The 22,682-nt window shown below is 38.2% G+C and overlaps 1 protein-coding gene across 1 annotated transcript in view; it reads left to right on the top strand.

Annotated features, from left to right (window-relative positions):
- The window catches only part of PCNX1 (pecanex 1), a 168,988-nt gene that overhangs the window by 50,136 nt on the left and 96,170 nt on the right, over positions 1-22,682 (top strand). Inside the window, exons 6-9 of the mRNA XM_077750650.1 lie at positions 2,158-2,263; positions 8,105-8,150; positions 8,967-9,056; positions 17,072-18,781. Of these exons, the coding sequence (XP_077606776.1) occupies positions 2,158-2,263; positions 8,105-8,150; positions 8,967-9,056; positions 17,072-18,781 (1,952 nt within the window). The remainder of the gene's footprint in view (positions 1-2,157; positions 2,264-8,104; positions 8,151-8,966; positions 9,057-17,071; positions 18,782-22,682) is intronic.

Here is a 22,682-nt window from a genome sequence, read left to right as displayed (position 1 = left end):
ATGGTGGCATAACTTTATGAATATATTAACTATTGATTTGCAAAGTTTAAATGGATAAATTGAATGATAATGTAAATTATACTGTTGATGTATAGAAACTGGGAAAGATGAAGGCTCTCCATCCTTTCTCTGGTGTTGAATATTTTATTCCTTAATCTTCCCCTTGTTCTCCATCTTCTGATTTCTGTCGAATGTGACCTAGAGAATGCGTTCTGGTGGTGAGAACAGTTGCTGGTTAGTCTTCCCCACTCATTCAGTGTGGTGTTAGCCGTCTATATCCCACTCACGATTTTGCCCAGTTAGGGAAGAAGGTTTCTCCTTCTGGCCTACATGTTATGTGTGGACTTATACCAAATAAGTAACAAACCTGAGCGTGTTTCACTTTTTTCATGTCTGGACATTTGCGAGCTGAATTGGCTGTCACCTTTGTAACTGTGTTTCGGTGTGTTTTATTTCTGTACGTGGATAATAAGTTAGAAAGCTAATTTTCTTTAGTGAACGTGAGTTAGCTAACTATAGTCAATGGCCTAGAGTTAGGAACCCATTGAGTAAAGGGACAGGATGGTTATGAGACCATTAGTAATGAAAATTTGCTGGAATTTAAACACCTATAGTGATAAATACTTATTAAATGGAAGGTATACTTGTTAGCAAATGCTATTTTGTCTGTATCTTTTGATTGCAGCTGTCAGAACACCTCATTGTAATAGGCTTGTGGGAATTTATGGCACACGTTACTGAAAATCTACGTGTGAGGGATGTCTTCAAATTGGTAAGGTGTGGTTTCAGTCACTTCATGACCTGGCTTATCTTTACCGGGCTGGGCTCCTTTTGTTCCTTTGGTTTCTTAGACAGTGCCTCCTCTTAAGATTATAAAATGGCTGCAGCAGCCCCAGGCCTAAAATCGTCTCAGCATTAAGACTAGCAGGTATAGAGAAATATCCTCTCTTAACAGTAGAACACTCCTGGCCTGGTTCATACTAACCTGAGTTGGGTCCTGTGCTTATTCTAGAACTAAGTTCTATGAGCAAAAGAATGGAATGTGCTGATTGCTTTGGCCAGTAGTGCTCCCCTCTAAACCTGAGACTATGTGGTTAACATTACCCAAAACCATATGAGAGTTTGGGGTGAGGTGGCTCACCAGAAGAATTTTGGGGTTGCTTTCTGTTGTTATTGTTAACCAGATGACTGAACTGGATGCTGGATGGCAGGATAGTTTATATCTACTATAATTCTGGCATGTATGCTAGAACATTTACCCTTGATAATAATAACTGAGAAGTTTATCGAGTGTTTCCTCTGTATGTACCAAGTAGAATGAGTAAAAAAATTTGGGCAAGACATAGGATTATGGTAACTTTTAGGCCTGAGTTGTTCTAAAAGTTATGTTCCTGAGGGATCTTATTATAAAACTTTCTAAGTTTTTTGAAATTTGGTGTGATGTTTTTTCCTTTGGGGATCCTCTTATCTTTAAGTACTGTATGTAGACTTCTTCAGGTTTTTGAACTTAGTACTTTTCTCTCTTGTCTCATACCTGATTTACTACATCCCATTATTTTACTTTTTAAACTTAAGCCTTCTAACTCTGTACAAATCTAAAATCTTAACTTTCTACACAAGTTAGTATTGCAGTTAAATGCTGTTAACTTAAAAACTACAGATAGAGGCTGTAGTTAAGGCTGACTGTTCTTTTGTATGTTCATCACAGTGTCATGCAGCTCAGTGAGGCTGTGCGCTTGGAGACGGGTAGTCTAACATGTGATTACCTTCTGTGCTTGCCATGGCCAATTTCTCTCTGCTCTTGGGAAACAAAAGGCAAATGATGGCTTGGCTAGAGTGGTTTTATGGCACATGTCGTAAAATATGTGCTGTATTTAGCGTCCATAATTGTCATTAAGGCTACTTTCTAATGTTGGATTGGGCACTGACTGTTTGGGTGAGAGTTTTAAATATTTTCAGGGAGTGACATGGTTACAAAATAGTTCAGACTATAAGACTTACAAATGAAGAATGATCTTTTTATAAATTGTAATTTTCTCTGTTAGAAATTAGTATATTTTAGTTTTGTAGAAAAAGGTATCGTAACTTAAAAATAATAAAAAACCGTTGGTGGCAGAATAATGACAGTTACTCTCTTTTTCTCAATCTTCCCCACAGCGATCCTGGTGGAGGGATTGAAATGTCTGAATTCATTCGAGAGGCTACACCCCCAGTTGGTTGCAGTTCAAGAAATTCTTATGCTGGCCTAGATCCAAGTAACCAGGTGGGGACCTGCTATTTTATCTTGTCTTTTTCCTTCCTCTTGATGGTCTCAGGTAATTCTGTCTGAAATAGTCTGTTGGTGTTTGGGTGTATCTCACTGGTTAATAAATTTTTGATGGTTTATTAATAATTTCTTTTGTTAGTATTCTTACTTTTAACTGAATTTTCACATTAATTAAGTGCCTTTTTGCTGAGCATGCAGCATGCTCAGCAAAACTACTCAGGCAACTACGATTGCCTGCAGTTTTTGATCATGACAGTTGTGGTGAATGCTCTTAGGAAAATTAGGTCCTAGCTTTCACTCTCATTTACCTTCACTTTTTTTTGTTGTTTTTTTGTTTTGTATTGGAAGGGAATTGGCAAATTGTATTGGAAGGGTATAGATGTCTGGGGTTATTCCTAGCTTAAACATGGCAAAAAAATTTAACTTCTTCCAAATCTACACTAACTGTGGTGAGCACTGAGTAATGTATAGAATTGTTGAATCAGTGTGTCATACCCCTGAAACTGATATACTATATCTTGATTATACTTAATAAAAAAAACTTTCTAAAATCTTGCTGTTCAAGGTGTTAGTGATAGAGTTAGATGTACAATACAAATCTGCTTTTGCCGATTTTAATGTCTTTCTGTTCTATAACTTTTAACTTAAAATAGTAACTCTGAAAGTTTGCTCTCAAAGCATGGCTATTGCCTGTCTTTCTGTCTAACCTCAGCTGGGCCTTCACTGCTGCATTTCTTTCACCCTAAACATCTGCCGCACTAATCCAAGCCCCACTTAGTCCTGCTTGCCCTCCCAGCACATGAGCCTGCTAGCTGGAGTAACGCTGTATAATCATCAGAGGGGAAGCTTAGCCAGAAACTCAGGAGTCTTGTCATGCTGGAATTCTAGGTAACTGTGGGTTGTAGTGGGTTATTATGTCACCCTTTTCGTTATATAGAAGAGGAGACCATGGATTTGTCTTAGGGTCTAAACCTCATTTCTTGATTTTTCACTGCAGTCTGTCTATTGTTCTACTACTGTACTTGTGGGTCGAATCACTCTTCTTCCATTCTGCTCCACAGACTTAGGTTTTTGTTTTGTTTTGTTTTGTTTGTTTGTTTTAACTTTCTGGCCTGACTCTAACTTTTGTTATAGCCATCCCCTGTGTCTCCAGATTTTCAGAGACCTTCTGGTATTGCCTCTCTCTTGCATATGGAGCACTTATTGATGTATTTATTTAGCTCTTGGGTTTTGGCACGTGATCATATGTGGCAGTCGGTAAGCCTCTACAGAGCAGATTTTCCTCTTTCCTCCACTGTCTAATAGATTGCCTTGTGCAGGGTTGCCTTTCGGTGAATAGGTGCTAGTTATCTTTATCTACATAGATAGTAGAACTTTAGAGGTAAAATCAGACCTGGCTCTTCATTTAAGAAATGAATAACGTGGGATGCCTGGGTGGCTCAGTCAGTTAAGCATCTGACTTAGGCTCAGGTCATGAACTCATGGTCTGTGGGTTCAAGCCCCACGTTGGGCTCTGTGCTGACAGCTCAGAGCCTGGAGCCTGCTTCAGATTCTGTGTCTCCCTCTCTTTCTGCCTCTCCCCTGCTCTCTCTCTGTCTCTCAAAATAAAGACGTTTAAAAAAAATTAAAAAAAAAAAAAAAAGAATAACATAGCAGACCTAGTTACCCTAACTGGCCCACAGTAAATATTCTGCTATTCCACATTGTTTAGCCTTACACTATCTCAGAATAGTATTAGGAAAAACACCATATTCTGTGAATAAAAATTTTAAATAGGGTCTTATATAGAAGATTTGCCTCTATTTCAATTGTACTTCATGATTTAAACTTCAAGTGGATGAATTTTTGGTTGCAGTTTTAGTTGTGATGGAATGTCGTGTAGTATTGAATTCTTTCCATAACAAGCAGATGGGAAATGTCAGAGTTAAAACACACATGCGTGCGTGTATGCACACACACTCACACACACACACCCACACACCCACATACAAAGGACATTATGGAAAATGACTGTGACATTTTCATACTTTTTAAGTTTCAATTTTTACAATACCAGTTGAAGGAAAAGCATTTCTATCATTGAACCTCTTTTGGTTCACCTGGCTTTCTCTGTCTCTTTATGAAATGACTTAGTCCTTCATTAAGGCTGCATGTTTTATATGCTTAATTAACCCGGGCCTTTGTTCACACTAACATGTGTTGGCAATGTAAGTTTACCTAGGGAGTAAGACTGTCTTTTCCCCACAATCCTTTGAAGAGCCAAACTTTTTATCATTTTTTTCAGTAGGACAGTTAAAAGGATACAGCCGTCTTCAGTAACTCCACCATGTTTCAGGGAGGGACTCCCATCCAACTGTTATTAAAGCTTGTCTGCACACAAGTGCATGGCTTACCTTATTTGGTTTTCCTTAAAATACTAACTTGTGAATAAACATTGGCAAATATTGGAAGTTATTGTGGTACTTTGAATTGGTGTTTTAGTTTTATCCTGTTGGCAACAAAATAAATGGTTGACATGATTATTATTACCCTTTAGGGAAGTTGAATTGAAGAAGTAGAGTCAGCCTTTTTGTAGACTGGTAGAGATATTACCAGAAGATATACTGTATCCCTTGTACATATTTTATCATGTAGCAGTTATTACACATGATCATAGTTATTTGTGTGAATGTCCTGTACTATCTAGTACAGATAGTTAACTAGAGCATAGTGGCTCTATCTCACTTGTTATTATCATTGTTTACTTCTTGCTACTTCTACCCTCTCTCCCTTCCATCATCTACCATCTATTTCCCTTCCCTTTCTTTTTTCTTGTTTTTTACTGCTCCCTTCCTCCCTTTCCCTCTTTTCCTTTTGTCACTTGTCTTCATATATTTTAGTGCCAGATAGCTTTCAAGTTAGTTTACTTGAATGGAGTGGGGAGGGGGTCTCACCCTCAGAGAGTTTACAGTATCAGTAGATTTGCTATAAATAACCAAAGTCATGAACATGACCTATGTTACCAAGGGAAAAAAAGATACAAAGTAATAATTATCTTCGGGATGGTACAGAAAAGGGACTAATGCTTTAGGAGGAGAAAATAATTCTTTTCCAGCCAGAGGAAGGGGCAGTGTCTTCGTGGAGGAGGTGGCCTTGCCTGATTGTTCTTTAATTGGAGGAAATTTTTCTTCTCTGACACCCATAATCCTTCCTGACCTTTCCTATGGCACTTACAAAAGAGAAGAAAACAAGTGGACTCTTTTGGTTTGTGCAAACTACCTTTTTCCCCCTTAAATTTGTCCTTTTCTAAATGTGTCCATTTTTACAAAAATAGCTAGTGAGGGAAAGCAAACAGAAGAAAATAAAAATTATCCATAATGTCATAATCAAAATTCATTATTAAAGTGGGATTATAGTATGCATGCTCTTTAGAACTTGGTTTTCTTTATTGGCTGTATCATGAATGTTAATGTCATTAACTGTTTTCTACAGTGACATTTAGGGAATGCATTTTCCTATTTGATTGTACTGTAATTCATATTCTCAATCCCCTGTTTCATTGTGTAAATAGTCCCAACTCTTATATTTTGGGGGGATAAATTTAAGTAATACAGAAAAGCCCAAAGAATAAAGTATAACCACCCATTCTATCCATTAAGTCAGCAAGTAATAGAACTCACCTGATTAAGGGACTTAAAGAAATAAGAGTTTATGTTTGTCGTCCAGGTCCAGAGGGGGCTGTGTGGCATTTGTTCAGCAGCCCAGTGATGTTAGGACCTGGGTTGGCTTTTCCGTCAGGGCTGCAGGATGAGCACAGCAGCTTTAGTTATGGCCCTGCTGGAAGTAAGAAGCACGGCACACTGGGCGACTTGTCCTCAGCTGTCTTCTCAGACATGCAGAGATCTTTCCCTGAAGCCCGCCGCAGTCTCTTGCATATGTTCTAAGGCGTACCCCTAGACTGGAGGCTGGGCCCCCTTCTCAGAGATCTAAAGACAGACACACATCATCGGAGCAGAGTGGGAATCTTGTTAAGGAAAGAAAAGGGAACGATTCTTTGTGGTTGAGACCAAATGACTGCCATAATCATATTCAAGTTTTATTGTTTCTAATAGAAAGAGGTGATGTGAACCTTGACTTGCTTTTTTTTTTTTTTGAGAGAATGAGAGAGAGATAATGGGGGAGAGGGATGGGGAGGGGGGGAGAGAGAGAGAGAGGGAGGGAGGGAGGGAGAGAGAANAGAGCCCGACGTGGGGCTCGAACCCACGAACCGTGAGATCATGACCTAAGCGAAAGTCGGACGCTTAACCGACTAAGCCACCCAGGCGTCCCTGCTTACTTGTTTTTCTATCTAGGGAGTTACATGTTTGTTATTCTAGTTGAAAAATAACATATACGAATTCTATAACTTATCTGGCAGGTATGGTAAGAATGAAACTTTGTTTTAGAGTAAAAATGTTTTTAGAATTTTTTCTATCTAGTTGCAATGCTTTTTATGGCTAGTTGAAGCCAGAGATAAGGAAAAATCAGGAGAATCAAGCTTAATAAGTAGTTTAAAAATGTTGCAAAGCTTTTTTTTTTTTTTTATTGGCTGAATCAAGAGTAGTTCTAACCTGTTTGTATATTTTTTTTTTACTTTTTCACAGACATATAACTATTCTACAGCATAGTATACACTTCTTTTTTTTTAAAATATAATTTCAGATTTTATTTTCTTTACTTTTTTTAATGTTTTATTTATTAANATGACCTGAGCCGAAGTCAGACGCTTAACCAACTGAGCCACTCAGGCGCCCCTAGTATACACTTCTTAAGTGCATAGCACAGTGGGTTTTATATCTGTGTACACCACTTAATTGCCATCAGATCAAGAAAGTCTCATGCCTCTTTGAACTCCATATTGACTTATATTTTGAGCAAATTTCTTATTTTATACACCTAGTCCGTTGATTCATTGAAAGGAAAGATTTGGTAAAATACAAAGTATTGTATGAATATTCGTAATTTTATTCTAAAACATTAAATTTGCTGGACTGTGTTCTTCCAATATCTCTTGAAAACAGGTTATAGAAAGTTACTAGGACTTGTGGATTTAGTAACTGTCATGTTGTTATGTTTGGTTTCTTTGATGTGTTTATGGAATTTGTGATGTTTGTTTATATGATTTTTATGGTAGTGTAATGAATGATGGCTGAGATTTTAGGGGGGTGTTCTGTCATCTGGAATAGAAGCATTAAAAATGCAATAGGTTTTAGTTTTCTGTTTATAGTTAGTGCTAAAAAGCCATTTTTTATGGATTCCTTAGTTTTTTTTTCTTTTTAAAGATGTTATAGCAGTCTACAAAGAAGTACTACTTACTTTTCGTCTAGCAATCAGGAAAATTCATATTGATACACTAACAACTTGACAGTAAGATTTAGGTTGCTCTTTGTAGCATATGTGAATGCTTTGTCCCAAGCCCTCCTTTTATATGCCCTGATAAGTCTAAATTTGTTTCAGGTAGACTCAACAGCCAGTTTTGCTTGTGTTTACAATAGGAACATGTCATGATGCAATATAAAAAATGGTAGTAACTGTGTGACATGGATTGCTTGGTGCTGGGGGCATCCTGCTTGTGGGCTCCATCAGTCCTAAGCAGCAGAGGGATTCAGGGCCCTAGCACATCTGTAACATATTCAGATGTGTCACAGCCAACAGCTTATGTGGCTCTGATCTAACACGCCCAACAGGGATATTTTAATATTAATAAAAGTGACTGATAGCATGTTTTAATAATGCGATAGTTTTGCTTGATAATTTTGCTAGTGTATATTGATAATGATACAGCATTTTAATTGGTTTTACTTAATATCGTATTTTCAGATTGGATCTGGTTCCTCTCGTCTTGGAACAGCAGCAACTATTAAAGGTAGACATTATCTAAGCTGAAAGTTGCCTGTGACTTCCCATGTCATTTTTGGATGTAATAAAGATAACTGAGTACTGTGTATTCACATGTAATGAAAAACCATTCGTGAAATTATTTCATAGATACAATTATGTATCTTGTATTAAAGGTTACTTGATTTAAGTTTGGTTCTCTTTCCATCATCCAAATCTCACAAACATAATTGAACATTTGCATTACATTGCATGAATTGTAAGTTTTCTCTATAAGAAACTTTCTTGCCTTGAAGGAAAATACTTTCATGGGTTTTGGTGAGGTTTGTGGAAAACTAAGTAATTTGATGTGAAACCTTTTTTGGGCACAAATGAGACAGTAAAAAAGAGGGAGAGTATTTTTCAGTACATCTTATATGTGCCTATTACATACATCTCTTTCAGATAAATTCATATTTTTCTCTATACTTTTTAGGGGAATTTTTATAATTATCTCTGGGGAGGAAATTTATATTGTTTCAAGCTGTTATTATATACTTTACATTTCTTTTAAAAAATTGCTTCTTTCTAAAGGAAGTTTTATTAGCTAGTAGTATGAAGCTTTCTGTAGTACTTCGCTGATAGTGCTGTGAGAATAAAGATATGGTTTGATAGTCTATGATGCTTCCTGTTCGGTGTATCTTCTATTATTGTAACATGTGCTAAACAAAAACCGCTCTAGTAGATAGCGTGTGCCAGTACAGTGTCTAGCAAATGAGTGTAGTTGGCATCCTTCTTGTTATGCCACACCGTACAGCCTTTGCTTCTAATATAATGTGTTTACATGTTTCTCTTAATTTTGTAGGAGATACAGACACCGCAAAGACTTCTGATGATATTAGCTTAAGTCTGGGCCAGAGCTCTAGTCTTTGTAAGGAAGGAAGTGAAGAACAAGGTAAGAACATTATACTTTACACTGATACCATATATCATGGGGTCCAGGATGAGTTTGTAGAATATGCTGCTTACATTTTGGCAGAAGTTTATAACAAATTAATATGATATTGTAGGGACACCTGGGTGGCTCAGTCGGTTAAGTGTCCAACTTCAGCTCAAGTCATGATCTCACGTTCGTGGGTTCGAGCCCTGCGTTGGGCTCTGTGCTGACAGCTAGCTCAGAGCCTGAAGGCTGCTTCAGATTCTGTGTCTTCCCCTCTCTCTGACCCTACCCTGCTCACGCTGTCTCTCTCTCTGTCTCTCAGAAATAAATAAAACAACAAGAAAATTAAAAAAAAAAGATATTGTAAAGAAGTATTAAAATTCTTAACTTGGATAATGGTAAAACAGTGTTATAAGTACTTTTATTTTTTTAATTTTTGAAAAGGTTTTTAAAAAAAATCTATTATTTTTTGAGAGTGAGTGTATGTGCATGCATGGGGGATGGGCAGAGAGAGAGCGAGAGGTGGGTGTTGGGGGGGATCCTAAGCAGGCTCTGCACTGTCAGCGCAGAGCCCAATGAGGACTCAAACTCATGAACCATGAGATCTTGACGTGGACGTGTAACAGACTGAGATCAAGAGTTGGACGCATAATGGACTGAGCCACCCAGGTGCCCCTGTAAGTACTTGTAGTTCTCTGGAATTCACTTGACTCGTGTTCTGCCAAGTAGACATGGAGAGAAAAATTTTCTGAGCCTGTGCCCTGAAGTGAGTATGAGATGGGAGATAATCTGCTAGTCTGTAGGGGGTCAGAGCATCTTGCCGTAGTGTATTAACCCATGTGAAGCTGTTATTTTCCGTCTAGTAGGACCCCTAAATGTCAATTGCTTCATGTTTTGCCCAATAGTATGTTTTAGTAGGGAAATAATTTGCTGTTAGACTGACAGAGAAACTATGTCTGTCTCCAACGTGGTGCCTCCTGTAGCAGATTTTTAACAGAAATTTGGGCGTTAAGTGATTCACCCCCGCCCCCACTTTGTTCAATTTCATTACAATTGAGTATTTTGGGTTTGATGGAGTTTTTTAAATTTAAGAACTGCTACATTTTTATGTTTCATTATTTCCAAACATGAAAGGATGGGTATGTTTATCCCATTTTCAAATGGAGATTATCCCAAGTTACATAATCAGTGAGACAGAAACCTGTTTCCCAGTTTCCATCCTGTTGTTTTTATTAGCCTGTATGTGATTTTCAGAAGGCAGGCAAGCTGATAAATTTTCTGTACTTAATTAGGATGGGGCATCTGCGTGGCTCAGTTGTTAAGAATCCGACTTTGGCTTAGGTCATGATCTTGCAGTTTGTAAGTTTGAGCCCCTCATCGGGCTCTATGCTGACAGCTCAGAGCCTTTGTTTCCCTCTCCCTCTGCCCCTTCCCACTTGCACATGCTCTCTCTCTCTCAAAAATAAATAAGCATTAAAAAATATATTTTAGATTATGAAACTTAAGTTATGTAGTTACAAATAGTTATAAATAGTTACAAATAGATCACTGAATTATGACATTTTCCTCTTAATCTAGTATTTTACCTAGGTCCACTTCTTACAAGAGTGTTCGGTTCTTGTTCTTGGAACATAAGTTTATTATGCTGTCGCTCTGCCTTTTGGAATTGCAGTACCCCATCATTTATTTCCTTTTGTGGGCTACCCCTGCTGATACACCCCTCCCCTCTGAAACTTTCTAAACATACTGTATAATATAGAAACTATTTTCTTATAAATGGTGAAGGTGAATTGACCAGTTTGAGAATTAGTAACCCTTTCTGTGATATGCAATCAGAACGTCTCAAAAACTAGGTAATGATCTTAGAGGGCCTAGTGCTGCTGCATTTAGGAGCCATATTTCTTTCTTTTATATCTGGAAAGTACCATGCATGAGCAAGAATGTTGTAATCTGTTGGGTTGGGAATTATATACACACAGACCTATCCTTGCAGATACATATTGACATAGAAAGTGATGTCTAACATTCACTGAGCGCACACTATTATATATGCTAGGAGTCAGCAGACTTTTCCTCTAAATGGTCAGATAGCTTCGTAGGCCATATGGTCTCTATTGCAACTACTCAACTGCCGTTGTAGAGCTCAAGGAGCCATAAACAGCACGTAAATGAGTAAGCGTGACTGTGTTACACTAAAACCTTATTCAAACACAGGCAGAGCGCCAATTTGGCTCCACGGGTCTTAGTTTGTCAACTGCTGGTTTTGGTCTTCTTGTAAGCATTGCATGCACATTCATATGGTTAATCTCTGTAAGCGTTTGATGTTAATGCGGTTCTCACATTACAGATGGACTATCATGGCTAATAGAGAAGTTATAAGAAACTTGCCCAAAGTGACACAGCTGCAAAGTGGCAGCCCTAGAATTGAAATCTAGTTTTGAATCATGTTTTCAATTGTGTTACACCACTTTTATATAGTTTTGTAACTTCTATCATGTAATATTTTAATATGATAGCATTGAACATTTAACAGATAACACACATAGATAACAGTTAACAGATACTTTTTAGTGCTTATTATATGCTCTGAGCATCATTCTAAGTACCGCAAATAAATCAGTGAACAGACCAAAGATCCTACCCTTACATGACTTCCATACTATACATATGGAATCATATCAGTAGCAATCAGAATAGAGTGGTAGGGGTTGGGATTTAAGTTTAAATAGAGTGGTCAAAGGAAAGCCTAGCTGAGAGTGAAGACCTGAAGGAGGTGAAGGAGTGAGCTATCATGATATGCGGGGGAGAGGGGATCTCTATGCAAAGATAACAGCACAGGCAAAGGTCCTAAGTAGCAACATGCCTGTCAGGTTTGAAAAATAGTGTGGCAGATGTGAAGTAAGTGAGGGTACAAACTGTATAGTCTTGTAAGACATTTTAAAGATTGTGGTTTTAATTCCCAGTGAGATTAGGAACTGCTGAAGGGTTTTGAGCAGAGGAGTGTCATGATCTGAATTACATTTTAACCGAATCACTGTGGCTATGATTAAAAGGGGTAAAGGCTGGAGCAGAAGCTCAGTTAGCATATTATTGCAATAATCCAAGGCACAGAGCAGGGCAGTGAGAAGTAGTCTGAGAGAGTAGAAATTAGTGAGAGGATATGTTGATATTGATGGATTAGGATATATCACGTAAGAGAAATAGTACTAATGGATGAGTATAAGGTTTTGGGATTAAGTGATGTGGAGGATGGAAAGGGGAAGGCTGAGAAGGGGCAGATGTAGGAGTTGGGAGAGCAGGGAGGAGAGTAAGATGGGGAGTTCAGTTTGGGGCATATCCGGTATGAGATGCTGTTAGACCTCTAAGTGGCAATAATTAATAGATAATTAGGGTAGGTCTAGATTTCAGGTAACAAGTCTAGGTTGAGGTTTTATTTTTATTTTTTAAATGTTTTTTACTTATTTCTGACAGAGACAGCATGAGCAGGGAAGGGTCATAGAGAGAGGGAGACACAGAACCTGAAACAGGCTGCAGGTTCTGAGGTAGCTGTCAGCAGAGAGCCCGACGTGGGGCTTGAACCCATGAACCATGAGATCATGATCTGAGCCGAAGTCGGATGCTTAACCAACTGAGCCACCTGGGTGCCCCTAGGTTGAAGTTTTAAATTTATGAGTTTTCAGTGTATAAATAAAAAAAAATTGGGTCACATTAACTGTGGGTTGGGTTATCATGAAGTTTATAAACTAACTGGGTAAGCCTGCAATGAAGTTCAGGGTCCCGGATCCAAATTTGTTGGTCATGGCTACGATTTGGCACCACCTAGTGGCAGTTGTTCATTCTGGCTTAATTGTCACTTGGGGCTCTTCCTCTTCTCTGGCTGGTTTGGGTTTACCGGACAGCGACGTTTAGTTGGTTAGCACTTATTGATTAGTTGGCACTCATTTTATCAACATGATTCAGCATGATTGAGAGTGAACGGAGGATGAGGGGATGTGTGCTCTAATTTTTCCCTTTTAAGAAGGGCTTATCTACAATTTTCTCTCTCCAGCCACACTCATTTTTCCCCCTACCCAAAGTCAGTACTTTAGCCTATTCCCCTGAGTGTGGGGGCTGCGTAGAAGATGGAGAGACCTAGTTACAAGTATTTCTGAATTTTAGTTATCGTGGGACCAGAACGCTGGATGAGATCTAGAAAAGAGGGGGTGTAGATGGAAAAAAGAAAAGTTCCAGGGGTTGAGCTTTAAGCCACTCCAGTTTCATAGGTGCTGGAGACCATGCAGGAACAGAGCGTAAGGTGCAAGGAAGACCTGGGTTTTCAGGGAGAGCGGAGCGCTCAGATTTGTCCAGCATCGCCCACGAACGAGGTGATATGAGGCTGAGACCTGGCCATGGGGTTAGAGGTTGTTGGTGACCTTGATAAGCGTATTCATGGAGGGGATCAGAGTACCAGGAGAAGTTTAGAGGAGAAGAACTGAAAAGAGTGAGTACAGATTACTTTCGGTGAATTTGTGTAAAGGGGATCAGAGACTCAGGTGAAAGCCAGCAAGGGAAGTTAGGATAAAGGAGAGATTTGGATTTTCTAAGAACACATAAGAGAAATAACAGCTTGTTTTTTTTTGTTTTTTTTTTATAACTGATGGAGATGATCCAGAAGAGAGGAGGAAAATGTGGTTTTTGTTTATAAAAGTAACATATGTTGATTTTAGAAAAGATAGTTAATATGTAGAAAATAATTTATGTTTTTGGCACTGACGTAACTTATTTTTTTTTGGTGTGTCACTTTTTAAAATTATTTTTGTATTGTGATATACTTCATGTGCTATTAATTCACTACTTTAAATCACTACAGTGACTTTTAGTATTTTCACAGTTATGCACCCATCACCACTATCCAATTGTAGAACATTCTTGTCACCCACAAAGAAACCCATACCCATTATACTTCCCGTTTCTTCCTTCAACCAGCCCCTGGGAACTACTGCTCTATTTTCTGTCTCTATGCATTTGTCTATTCTGGACACTCCTATAAATGGAATTATATGATATACGGCTTTTTGTGTTTGGCTTCCTTGACTTAGCATGTTGTAGCATATATCAGGACTTTATTCTTTTTTATGGCTAAATAGGGTATATTATTTTTAATATTCTTACAAACATAAGCACATAAACTCTTAATATTCTTTTTAACTCTACAGATTGGAACCATACTTTTTATATAGCACAATCATTTTCCCTCAAGTATTTTCTCACATTACTATGTAATCTTTGAAAACATTTTTAGTTCCTCTGTGATGTTTTAATAGACAATCCAATTTATTTGACCTTTTTTTATTGGAAATTTTCATACTTATGTTTTAAGAAGTTTTGTAACAACCTGAAATGAACAATATTTTGCTAAAACCTTACATACTAGCTGTTTTATCCTTTAGCAGCAATTTCTAGAAATAGGCTACTGATCATGGGTGAGTGTGTATATTTTTGGGAGGCTTTTGGCCACATTGACAGATTGTTTTATAAAAAGTTGCACCAGTTTGCATCACCATGAGCAGTATGTGAGTATACCTTTCTTATCCTAAATGCCACTGGTAGCAATTCTTGGTTAAAGGGTTAATTAGATGAAAACTAGTACATCTTTGTGTTGATTTGAGCCTGTCTTAGACTTATATTGCTACCAGTGAGAAAAATATCTAAGAAAGCATATTTACCTGAAAGTTTCCTAAAACCTCCTAAGGTTCTTCATGACAAGATTTGATTTTTTTATGGTATATTTAGCAACATTGGAAAAAGTACATGTATTAAAGGAAGTTTGCCTGTGTCTTTTTTATTATGTTATTTATTTATTTATTGTTACTATTATTTTAATGTTTATTTACCTTTGAGAGCGAGAGAGAGACAGAGCATGAATAGGGGAAGAGCAGAGAGAGAGAGAGGGAAACAGAATCTGAAGCAGACTCCAGGCTCTGAACTGTCAGCACAGAGTCTTATGTGGGGCTTGAAGTCACGAGCTGTGAGATCATGACCTGAGCTGAAGTTGGATGTTTAACCAGCTGAGCCACCCAAGCACCCCTGCCTGTTTCTTTTTAAATGAAAAATATATTTCTGGTTTGTTAATGTCTTGGAATTGGTTTTGATGGCATTTTTAAAAAGTCTTTTCTCATATATTAGAGTTAGTGATTTTCAGCTACTTGTTAAGTTTTTGTTCTACAAAATTCATAACTTTGAAAAGTGAATACCACACTATTTCCTAATTGCTTATTAGATATAGAGAGTTTTTAGAAATAACTTTATAATCTAATACTACAAAAAAGTAAATAAAGTGCTAACTTTTAAAATTTGATATTTAGAGATATTAGAACCCCAAATACAGTGGTAGCTGTTTTGGACAAATAATAAAGAACATGAATTTTATACTTACGTTGAAGACTTTAAAACATAAGATAAAGCCTAATAGGCCATTTATAAATCAATTTATGTGGTAGATTCTAGAGGCTGTTTCTAAGGTTTTAATTTAAATCTAGTCTAGATTTAGATTTCTAAAAAAGATGCTTTTTAATGTTTATTTTTGTTTGAGAGAGTAAGAGAGAGAGAGAGAGAGAGAGCAAGCGAGCATGAGCGGGAGGAGGAGCAAAGAGAGAGGGAGATACAGAATCTGAAGTAGGCTCCAGACTCTGACCTGTCAGCACAGAGCCCAACACGGGGGAGCTGCGAGATCGTGAACTGAGCCCAAGTTGGATGCTTAACTGACTGAGCCACCCAGGCGCCCCTAGCTTTAGATTTTTAAAAAGTACATACGCATCTCTAGTAATTCATGTTTATTTTATATTAACCTTAGGGGACGAAGGTATGCTTTTATTATTGAGATTGCCTGGGAAGAGTGTAACTCGAAATCTATTATTGTATTTTTTCTACGCAGTTATAAGATAGCTTTTTTTTTTTATTGAGCCAACAGCAGATTCAACCATCCTTGTCTGTCAAAAAGCATATAAAAAGTCAGCTATTGTACTGTTCAATTGCCAAACTGTATTTCAAGATAAATTACAATATAGGTAGGTAGGTTGGTGGATTTATTTATGTACATAGTACATATGGTAACTCCAATCACTAATCACTGCCCTAAGTGGAGCGTTAAAGGGATGGTCTTACAGGTATATAGGGACATGTAGTTTTTCATGAGGGATTTTGTAATTGTTGCATGAATGATGAAAGAGGAAATGCAGTATTTTGCTCTACAACTGTTGTTTTAATCTTTTCGGTCATTGTGAACAGCAAGGTATCTTAAATCATTATATCACATCTTCTTTGGGGTTGGTCAGCCTTTTGATTTTCTTGTTTCAGAATACTCTAGGGTTTTTTGATTTGTAAAATAATCACATTCGCTTTTCAAGATTTTTTTGTATTGTGTTAGTGAGGTAAAATAATGATAGCTACAGTTCATTGTGCCTGGCATTATGCTAAGAAATGCATGTGCTAATAAGCACTTTAGCTCAGTTATTTCATGGTACTACTTAGACTAAGATCTCATTTTATAAATGAAGGAACTAGGGCTCTGGAAACCAAGGCTATCCAGTTAGTAAGCCAGAGACAGACTTCACATAAAAATCCAGGGCCGTATTATGGGGTGTCTGGCTGGTTCAGTCGGTACAACATGTGACTCTTGATCTTGGGGTGGTAAGTTCAAGCCCCATGTTGGGTGCAGAGATTACTTCAAATAAAATCTTTTAAAAAAAAATCCAGGACTGTTTTAAATAGAATCCTATGTTGCCTCTTATTGTTGATAGTCTATGGAACCTTTTCTCAGGCCATTCGAGGATTTGGAAGTTCAGTTCATTCTGTCAACAGAATGCTTTCTTTGTCCAGCTGTGAAATAAAAACCAACTCTTTGGAATGACCGGCTAACTTTTATTCAGTGAACTACTTGAGAAATTGTTTTTCCTCCAGTTACTGTATGATGTGAGTTCTTTCCATTGTTAAACAGGAGAAAAGCAGATCATAGATTTGTGTTAACATTTCCAAATATGTGTTTGAAACAGATTTGGCAACTGATCGGAAGCTCTTCCGTCTGGTCTCCAATGATTCCTTCATCTCCATTCAGCCTTCCTTATCCTCCTGTGGACAGGACTTACCAAGGGACTTCAGTGACAAAGTGAGCTTGCCGAGTCACGGCCACCACCACCACATCGATCAGTCTCTGTCCAACGCCTGTGACACAGAAGTAGCTTCTCTCGTCCCTTTACATTCACACTCTTACAGGAAAGATCACCGGCCACGAGGGGTACCACGGACTTCCAGCTCTGCTGTGGCTTTTCCAGACACTTCACTGAATGACTTCCCCCTGTATCCGCAAAGACGGGGGTTAGATCCGGTTAGCGAGTTAGAATCTTCCAAGCCTCACTCTGGATCCAAAGAATCCTTGGTGGAAAATTCTTGTTTATCAGGGGAATTTCAGCTTGTTGGTGAGCTGAAAAACAGTCATTCTCAGCCACCTACAAAAAGCGGGAAGAGCAGACCTCTGAAAGCAGACAAAAGCGTGGACAGCCTGAGGAGCTTGAGCACGCGGAGCAGTGGGTCAACAGAGAGCTACTGCAGTGGGACGGACCGTGACACCAACAGCACCGTCAGCAGCTACAAAAGCGAGCAGACCAGCTCGACTCACATAGAGAGCATCTTGTCGGAGCACGAGGAGTCTCCTCAAGTAGGAAAGAAAAGTGGAAGGAAGAAAGAAGAGTGCTGTGCTGACCCAGAGGACAAGAGTGACTGCACCAGTGACAGAAGGACTAACAGTGAAAAGACTGCCTTGGAAGTGAGTACGAACAGTGGGGTTCAGGAGGCCAAGGATCCCAATACCTCTGATGACCTGCCCAATCAGAGAGATCTCAGCACCTCTGCGTCTGAAGAAGCCAATAAGAATCCCCACGCAAATGAATTTACTTCCCAGGGGGACAGACCACTTGGGAAAACCTCTGACCACAAAGAGGAGCAGAGTGAGAAGTCAGCTGTCTCGGTGGACTCAAAAGTTGGTAAAGACGGTGGTGGAAAGCAAAAGGAAGGGGATGTACGACCCAAATCCTCTAGCTTGATCCACCGGACAGCCTCTGCCCACAAGTCAGGCCGGAGACGGACAGGGAAAAAACGGGCCAGCAGTTTTGATTCAAGTCGGCACAGGGACTATGTCTCCTTCCGAGGTGTTGCTGGTACAAAGCCACATAGTGCTATCTTCTGTCACGATGAGGACTCTAGCGACCAAAGTGACTTGAGCAGAGCGTCAAGTGTGCAGTCTGCCCACCAGTTCAGCAGTGATAGCTCTTCTAGCACCACTTCTCACTCGTGTCAGTCTCCGGAGGGCAGATACAGTGCTCTCAAGACCAAACACGTCCCTAAAGAAAGAGGCCCTGACTCTGAGCATGCACACAAAGCCCATCTGGGTCCTGAAGGAACTTGCAAAAAGCGGACGACACGTCGGACTTCCAGCACAAATAGTGCCAAGACCCGGGCCCGAGTGTTGAGCCTGGACAGCGGCACGGTAGCGTGTTTGAACGACTCCAATAGGCTGATGGCACCCGAAAGTACAAAACCCTTAACCACTTCAAAATCTGATCTCGAGGCCAAAGAGGGAGAGGTGCTAGATGAGCTATCTTTATTGGGCCGGGCTTCCCAGTTAGAGACAGTCACTCGGTCTAGAAATAGCTTGCCAAGCCAGGTTGCGTTTCCTGAAGGCGAAGAGCAAGATGCAGGCAGTGGAGGTAAGTAAATTACAGGAAGAGATTTCCCCAAGCATCACTTCAACGGTGGGTACTACTGATGAGAGTAGCACTTACTAAGACGGGCCTCGTGTTACTGTCCCTCCTTCCACTATGTTATTAAAATAAACTTTCTTCCATGTGGAAGGAGGTGATTGTCTCAGAAAAGGTTTTGGTATAGACACCAAGACAATATTTTTTCAGTTGGGTTACTGAATATATCAATTTTTTCTCGGCCTTGGGTTTTTTGGAGTCAATCACCACCTCTTAATGTTTTACCAGGAATAACAAAAATCCGTTCTCTTCTTTCATTGTCCGACAGTAGCAACAACAAAATGTAGAAATTTATTAGGTCACAAACCACTTTTAGTCATCTCATAGGCTGTGTGTGCCACTGAGCTTTCAGAATTAGAGCACTCAACCTGTTATGTAAGATTCTGCTAAATATTACTTTCTCTCTGATTAGGTACTTTGAAACTTGTGCCTCTTTTTTGTCTCTCTCTTTGGTTTTATTTCTTGCTTACTCAAGTTTCAGGCATTAACCTTTTGTTTTTCTGTTAGCATCACATTTAAGGTTTATTACATCCACATTTGCAGTTTATATTGGCATTTAGTACCCATTAGTGGATATGTGATGCCCCCTGTGATAACAGTGATGGTGTTTGGTTAAAGTAATAGCTTATTTACTTTAGACCTATGGCATATTGTGCAGAATTCAGTGGGTGAGTTTATATTGCCAGTGTGTTTGACCACTTTATTTATTTCAGAACTGTTTCTTCCTGTTACTTCCTACCTAGAATAGTTAGTTCATTCTGTTGTGGTTATTATAGAATCTGGTTCTTGAATAGGATCAGAAGAATCCTGACATCTTCTGTTGCTGGAATCATAGCTTTTTTTTATCCTCCATCCACATCCTCTATATTCAGGCTGATAGCTCGTAAACCTTCTCTTGGTCCCTTTGTTACAGTTTCTACTAAAGATTAATTTCTAATGAGAATGTAAAAAAAAAAAAAAAAAAGATCTGTAGTACCTAAAGAAGATGACAGTCTATCAAACTTAAATATTGAGAACTAATTACATCTGAAGTGATCATAACCATTTGGTGACAGCATTGTAATTAAATTCCCTTGAGCCTTTGGTGTGGGTATCATTATGTTTTTTATGAAAAGTCTTGAAATGCTTTTAGTGATTTTTCACACAAAGCATATCAGATATGTTCATGACATAGAAGAAACCATTGGGTTTAAAAATAGAGATTAATTTTTCAAGGTGTCATTAAATTTTAAGAGTGAGCATGCTATGATAGAAAAATACTGCTGTTCTAAATACTGTTGAAATGTGAATACTAAAAAATATGTATACAAGCTATAGTAAATCTCTATGTCTTTGTATTTAAAATGCCATTTCCTTTTCACAGGGAATCTGAAGTACTCCGATTTTTAGGAAAAGTTACCTGAAAGGTTTTATTTGCTTCTCAGTGCAGATATTTGACTACTATGAGCTCATATTTTTCCAGATTCCAGGTTTTGTCTTCTCTCCTTTGTGTTCAAACAAGTCATTGAATGTTAATAAGAAACAGATAATGAACTAAAAATTTCCATGTACTTTGATGTGATGATTTGTGGGCTGTTAAAAAACATTTTTTTGCCAAAGGAAGAACACTGTAGGGCCTGTTTTTATTTGAGTTTTATTTCTGTTTAGAATAAAGTAAGAGTAAAACAAAACAGCTTAAATGTGTGAAGGGTTTATATCTCATTGTTTTATCACATTTTATTAGGGTTTTGTTTGGGTTTTTTGGAAGATTGGAGGTAGTGAGACGGGATATATTTTGGTTCTCATTTAAAAATTACATAAAATTTCAAATAATTGGTAAAGATTTATTTATATCGGCATTAATTGTTACAGTCCTTTTTGGCAGCTTAGAAGAATTTTTTCTGGGCTATCTGTTCCTATGTACTACACTCCTGAAATGTGTCAGCAAAGCAGGATACTGCTTGACTGTTCATGTGACTGTATGTAAACCATAAATAGATGTTATTCTAATGAACCTGGAGGTGTTGATGAGTTCTCCAGTGGTTTTGTTTTATTACGTGGAGTGGTGTTGGCAGTGTGGAAGGATGGGATCTAGAAAATGTACTCTATATATAAAGTACAAAAGCAAAATACTGTAGAGTAGAAGGGGACCTAACATAATGACATGACTTTGGACACCCTTGCTGGTATGTGGGCTCTGCTGTGGGAAAGGTGCCCGTCTTCTTGAAGCTTCAGCCTCCTCATCTCACAGGATTGCTGTGAGGATCAAAGGAATTTGTAGATTTCAGATGCTTAGAACACTGCCTGGCGAATAGGAAATGCTTCATCGTGCTACTGTTTCTATTATACAGACCAGTCTGTTCTGCTACTCAAATGTATCCTTTCCTTAAAGTGGAAGAAAATGATTAAATATAGAAATATATTTGAGATTCCTAATCATGTCATTGTGAAACTCAGCAATAGTAAAAATAAGAATATCAGAATTCCTGATTTCTTACATAATACCAGCAGAGAAACATGAACATCTAATTTAGTAACACGGATTTTAATTTTATTTTGGCAACAATATATATACTATAACTTCTCTTTGATACTCAGTTATATAGCAAATTATTGTTTTCATTGGACTTCTCACCATTAATCAAGTACTTTGGTTAAAATTGGATTTCATCAATTTTTCTTCTTAAGCGGAAGAAAAGTTTTAGATGCAAACTAAGGCCTTTTCTGTTGATCACGTTTGCATTTAATTACTCTTTTATAATGTTAAACCATGTTTTTCATAACTCATGGTGAATATTTAAAGGAAAAAGTACAATCAAGTTCTATTCTATATGATAGGAAAGTGTCTTTTAGTAGCCTGCATTACTTTTAAAAACCATTTTCTTTTGCACCCCTTAATCTATTGCATGATTCAACAGATTATAAAGAACAACCAGAGTGGAAAGGTTTATATTTGCTCAATTATACTTTGTAATTTTTTTCTGAGTTTCTTAACCGCTGTTTTCCTGTTTGAGAAAATTATTTCAAATGTAATGTTTGAGTCCCTACTCTATAAGCATGAAATAGGATCCTATTATATTTGTGTTGGGAACCAAAGGTAATCTTTTGTTAAAGGAATATCGCTTTATTTCAAAGAAAAACCAAATCTTCTCCATAAATAAATTATGAGAATTTGTGCCATGTGTGTAAATTGGAGGTCAGTTATTTTGAATCCAATATCATTGAATCTTAGATAGACTTTTGAATAGACGAGAACATGAGAATTAAATTAGCTTTTGTACTTTAGTAAACAGAGGGACTCTGAATTCCAGTACATTAATTTTCTGACCCGGCACTCCATGTGGCACTCCATGTGGCAAGTTAGAAGCAAATTGGTAGAAGGGAATTGGTGCTTGGAGAAGCTAAAGTATGACGACAGCAGCAATGCACCACCAGCACGACAGGAGAAGCTGGAATGACCACACGAACCAACCGAAGCAGAACACAGTGGGTGGGTCATTAAATGCAGGGGTCAGTTGCCTTTGGAATTTGATAGCGTGAAAGACACTGTGGGATCGTAACAATGCGGTACTGTAATGCAGCGCAGTGATAAGTGTCCATGCGGCTGGCCCCGCCTAAGGGATAGGCTCTATCAGTCTCTGCGCAGAAGAAAGCTTAGGCATACAAAACCGCAGAGAAAGATGCTCGTTCAGTATAGTGAACAGACTCAGGTACTTCATGTACTTGGAACAATTGTCTTCTCTTAAAGCACTATGAGGAAAAGATATTTTATTGATGAGGCAAATAAGGTTTGGTGTGTAGAATTCTCCGAACCAGCCCATGCCTGCTTTTGTGTGGTAGGAGCAGACGTTACAAATATGTCTGTATATAT

The sequence above is a fragment of the Crocuta crocuta genome, unplaced genomic scaffold (genome assembly GCF_008692635.1).
Source record: "Crocuta crocuta isolate KB4526 unplaced genomic scaffold, BGI_CrCroc_1.0 scaffold186, whole genome shotgun sequence".
Taxonomy (NCBI): domain Eukaryota; kingdom Metazoa; phylum Chordata; class Mammalia; order Carnivora; family Hyaenidae; genus Crocuta; species Crocuta crocuta.
Note: the sequence above shows the minus strand (reverse complement) of the source record. Positions and strands in the feature narration are given on the sequence as shown.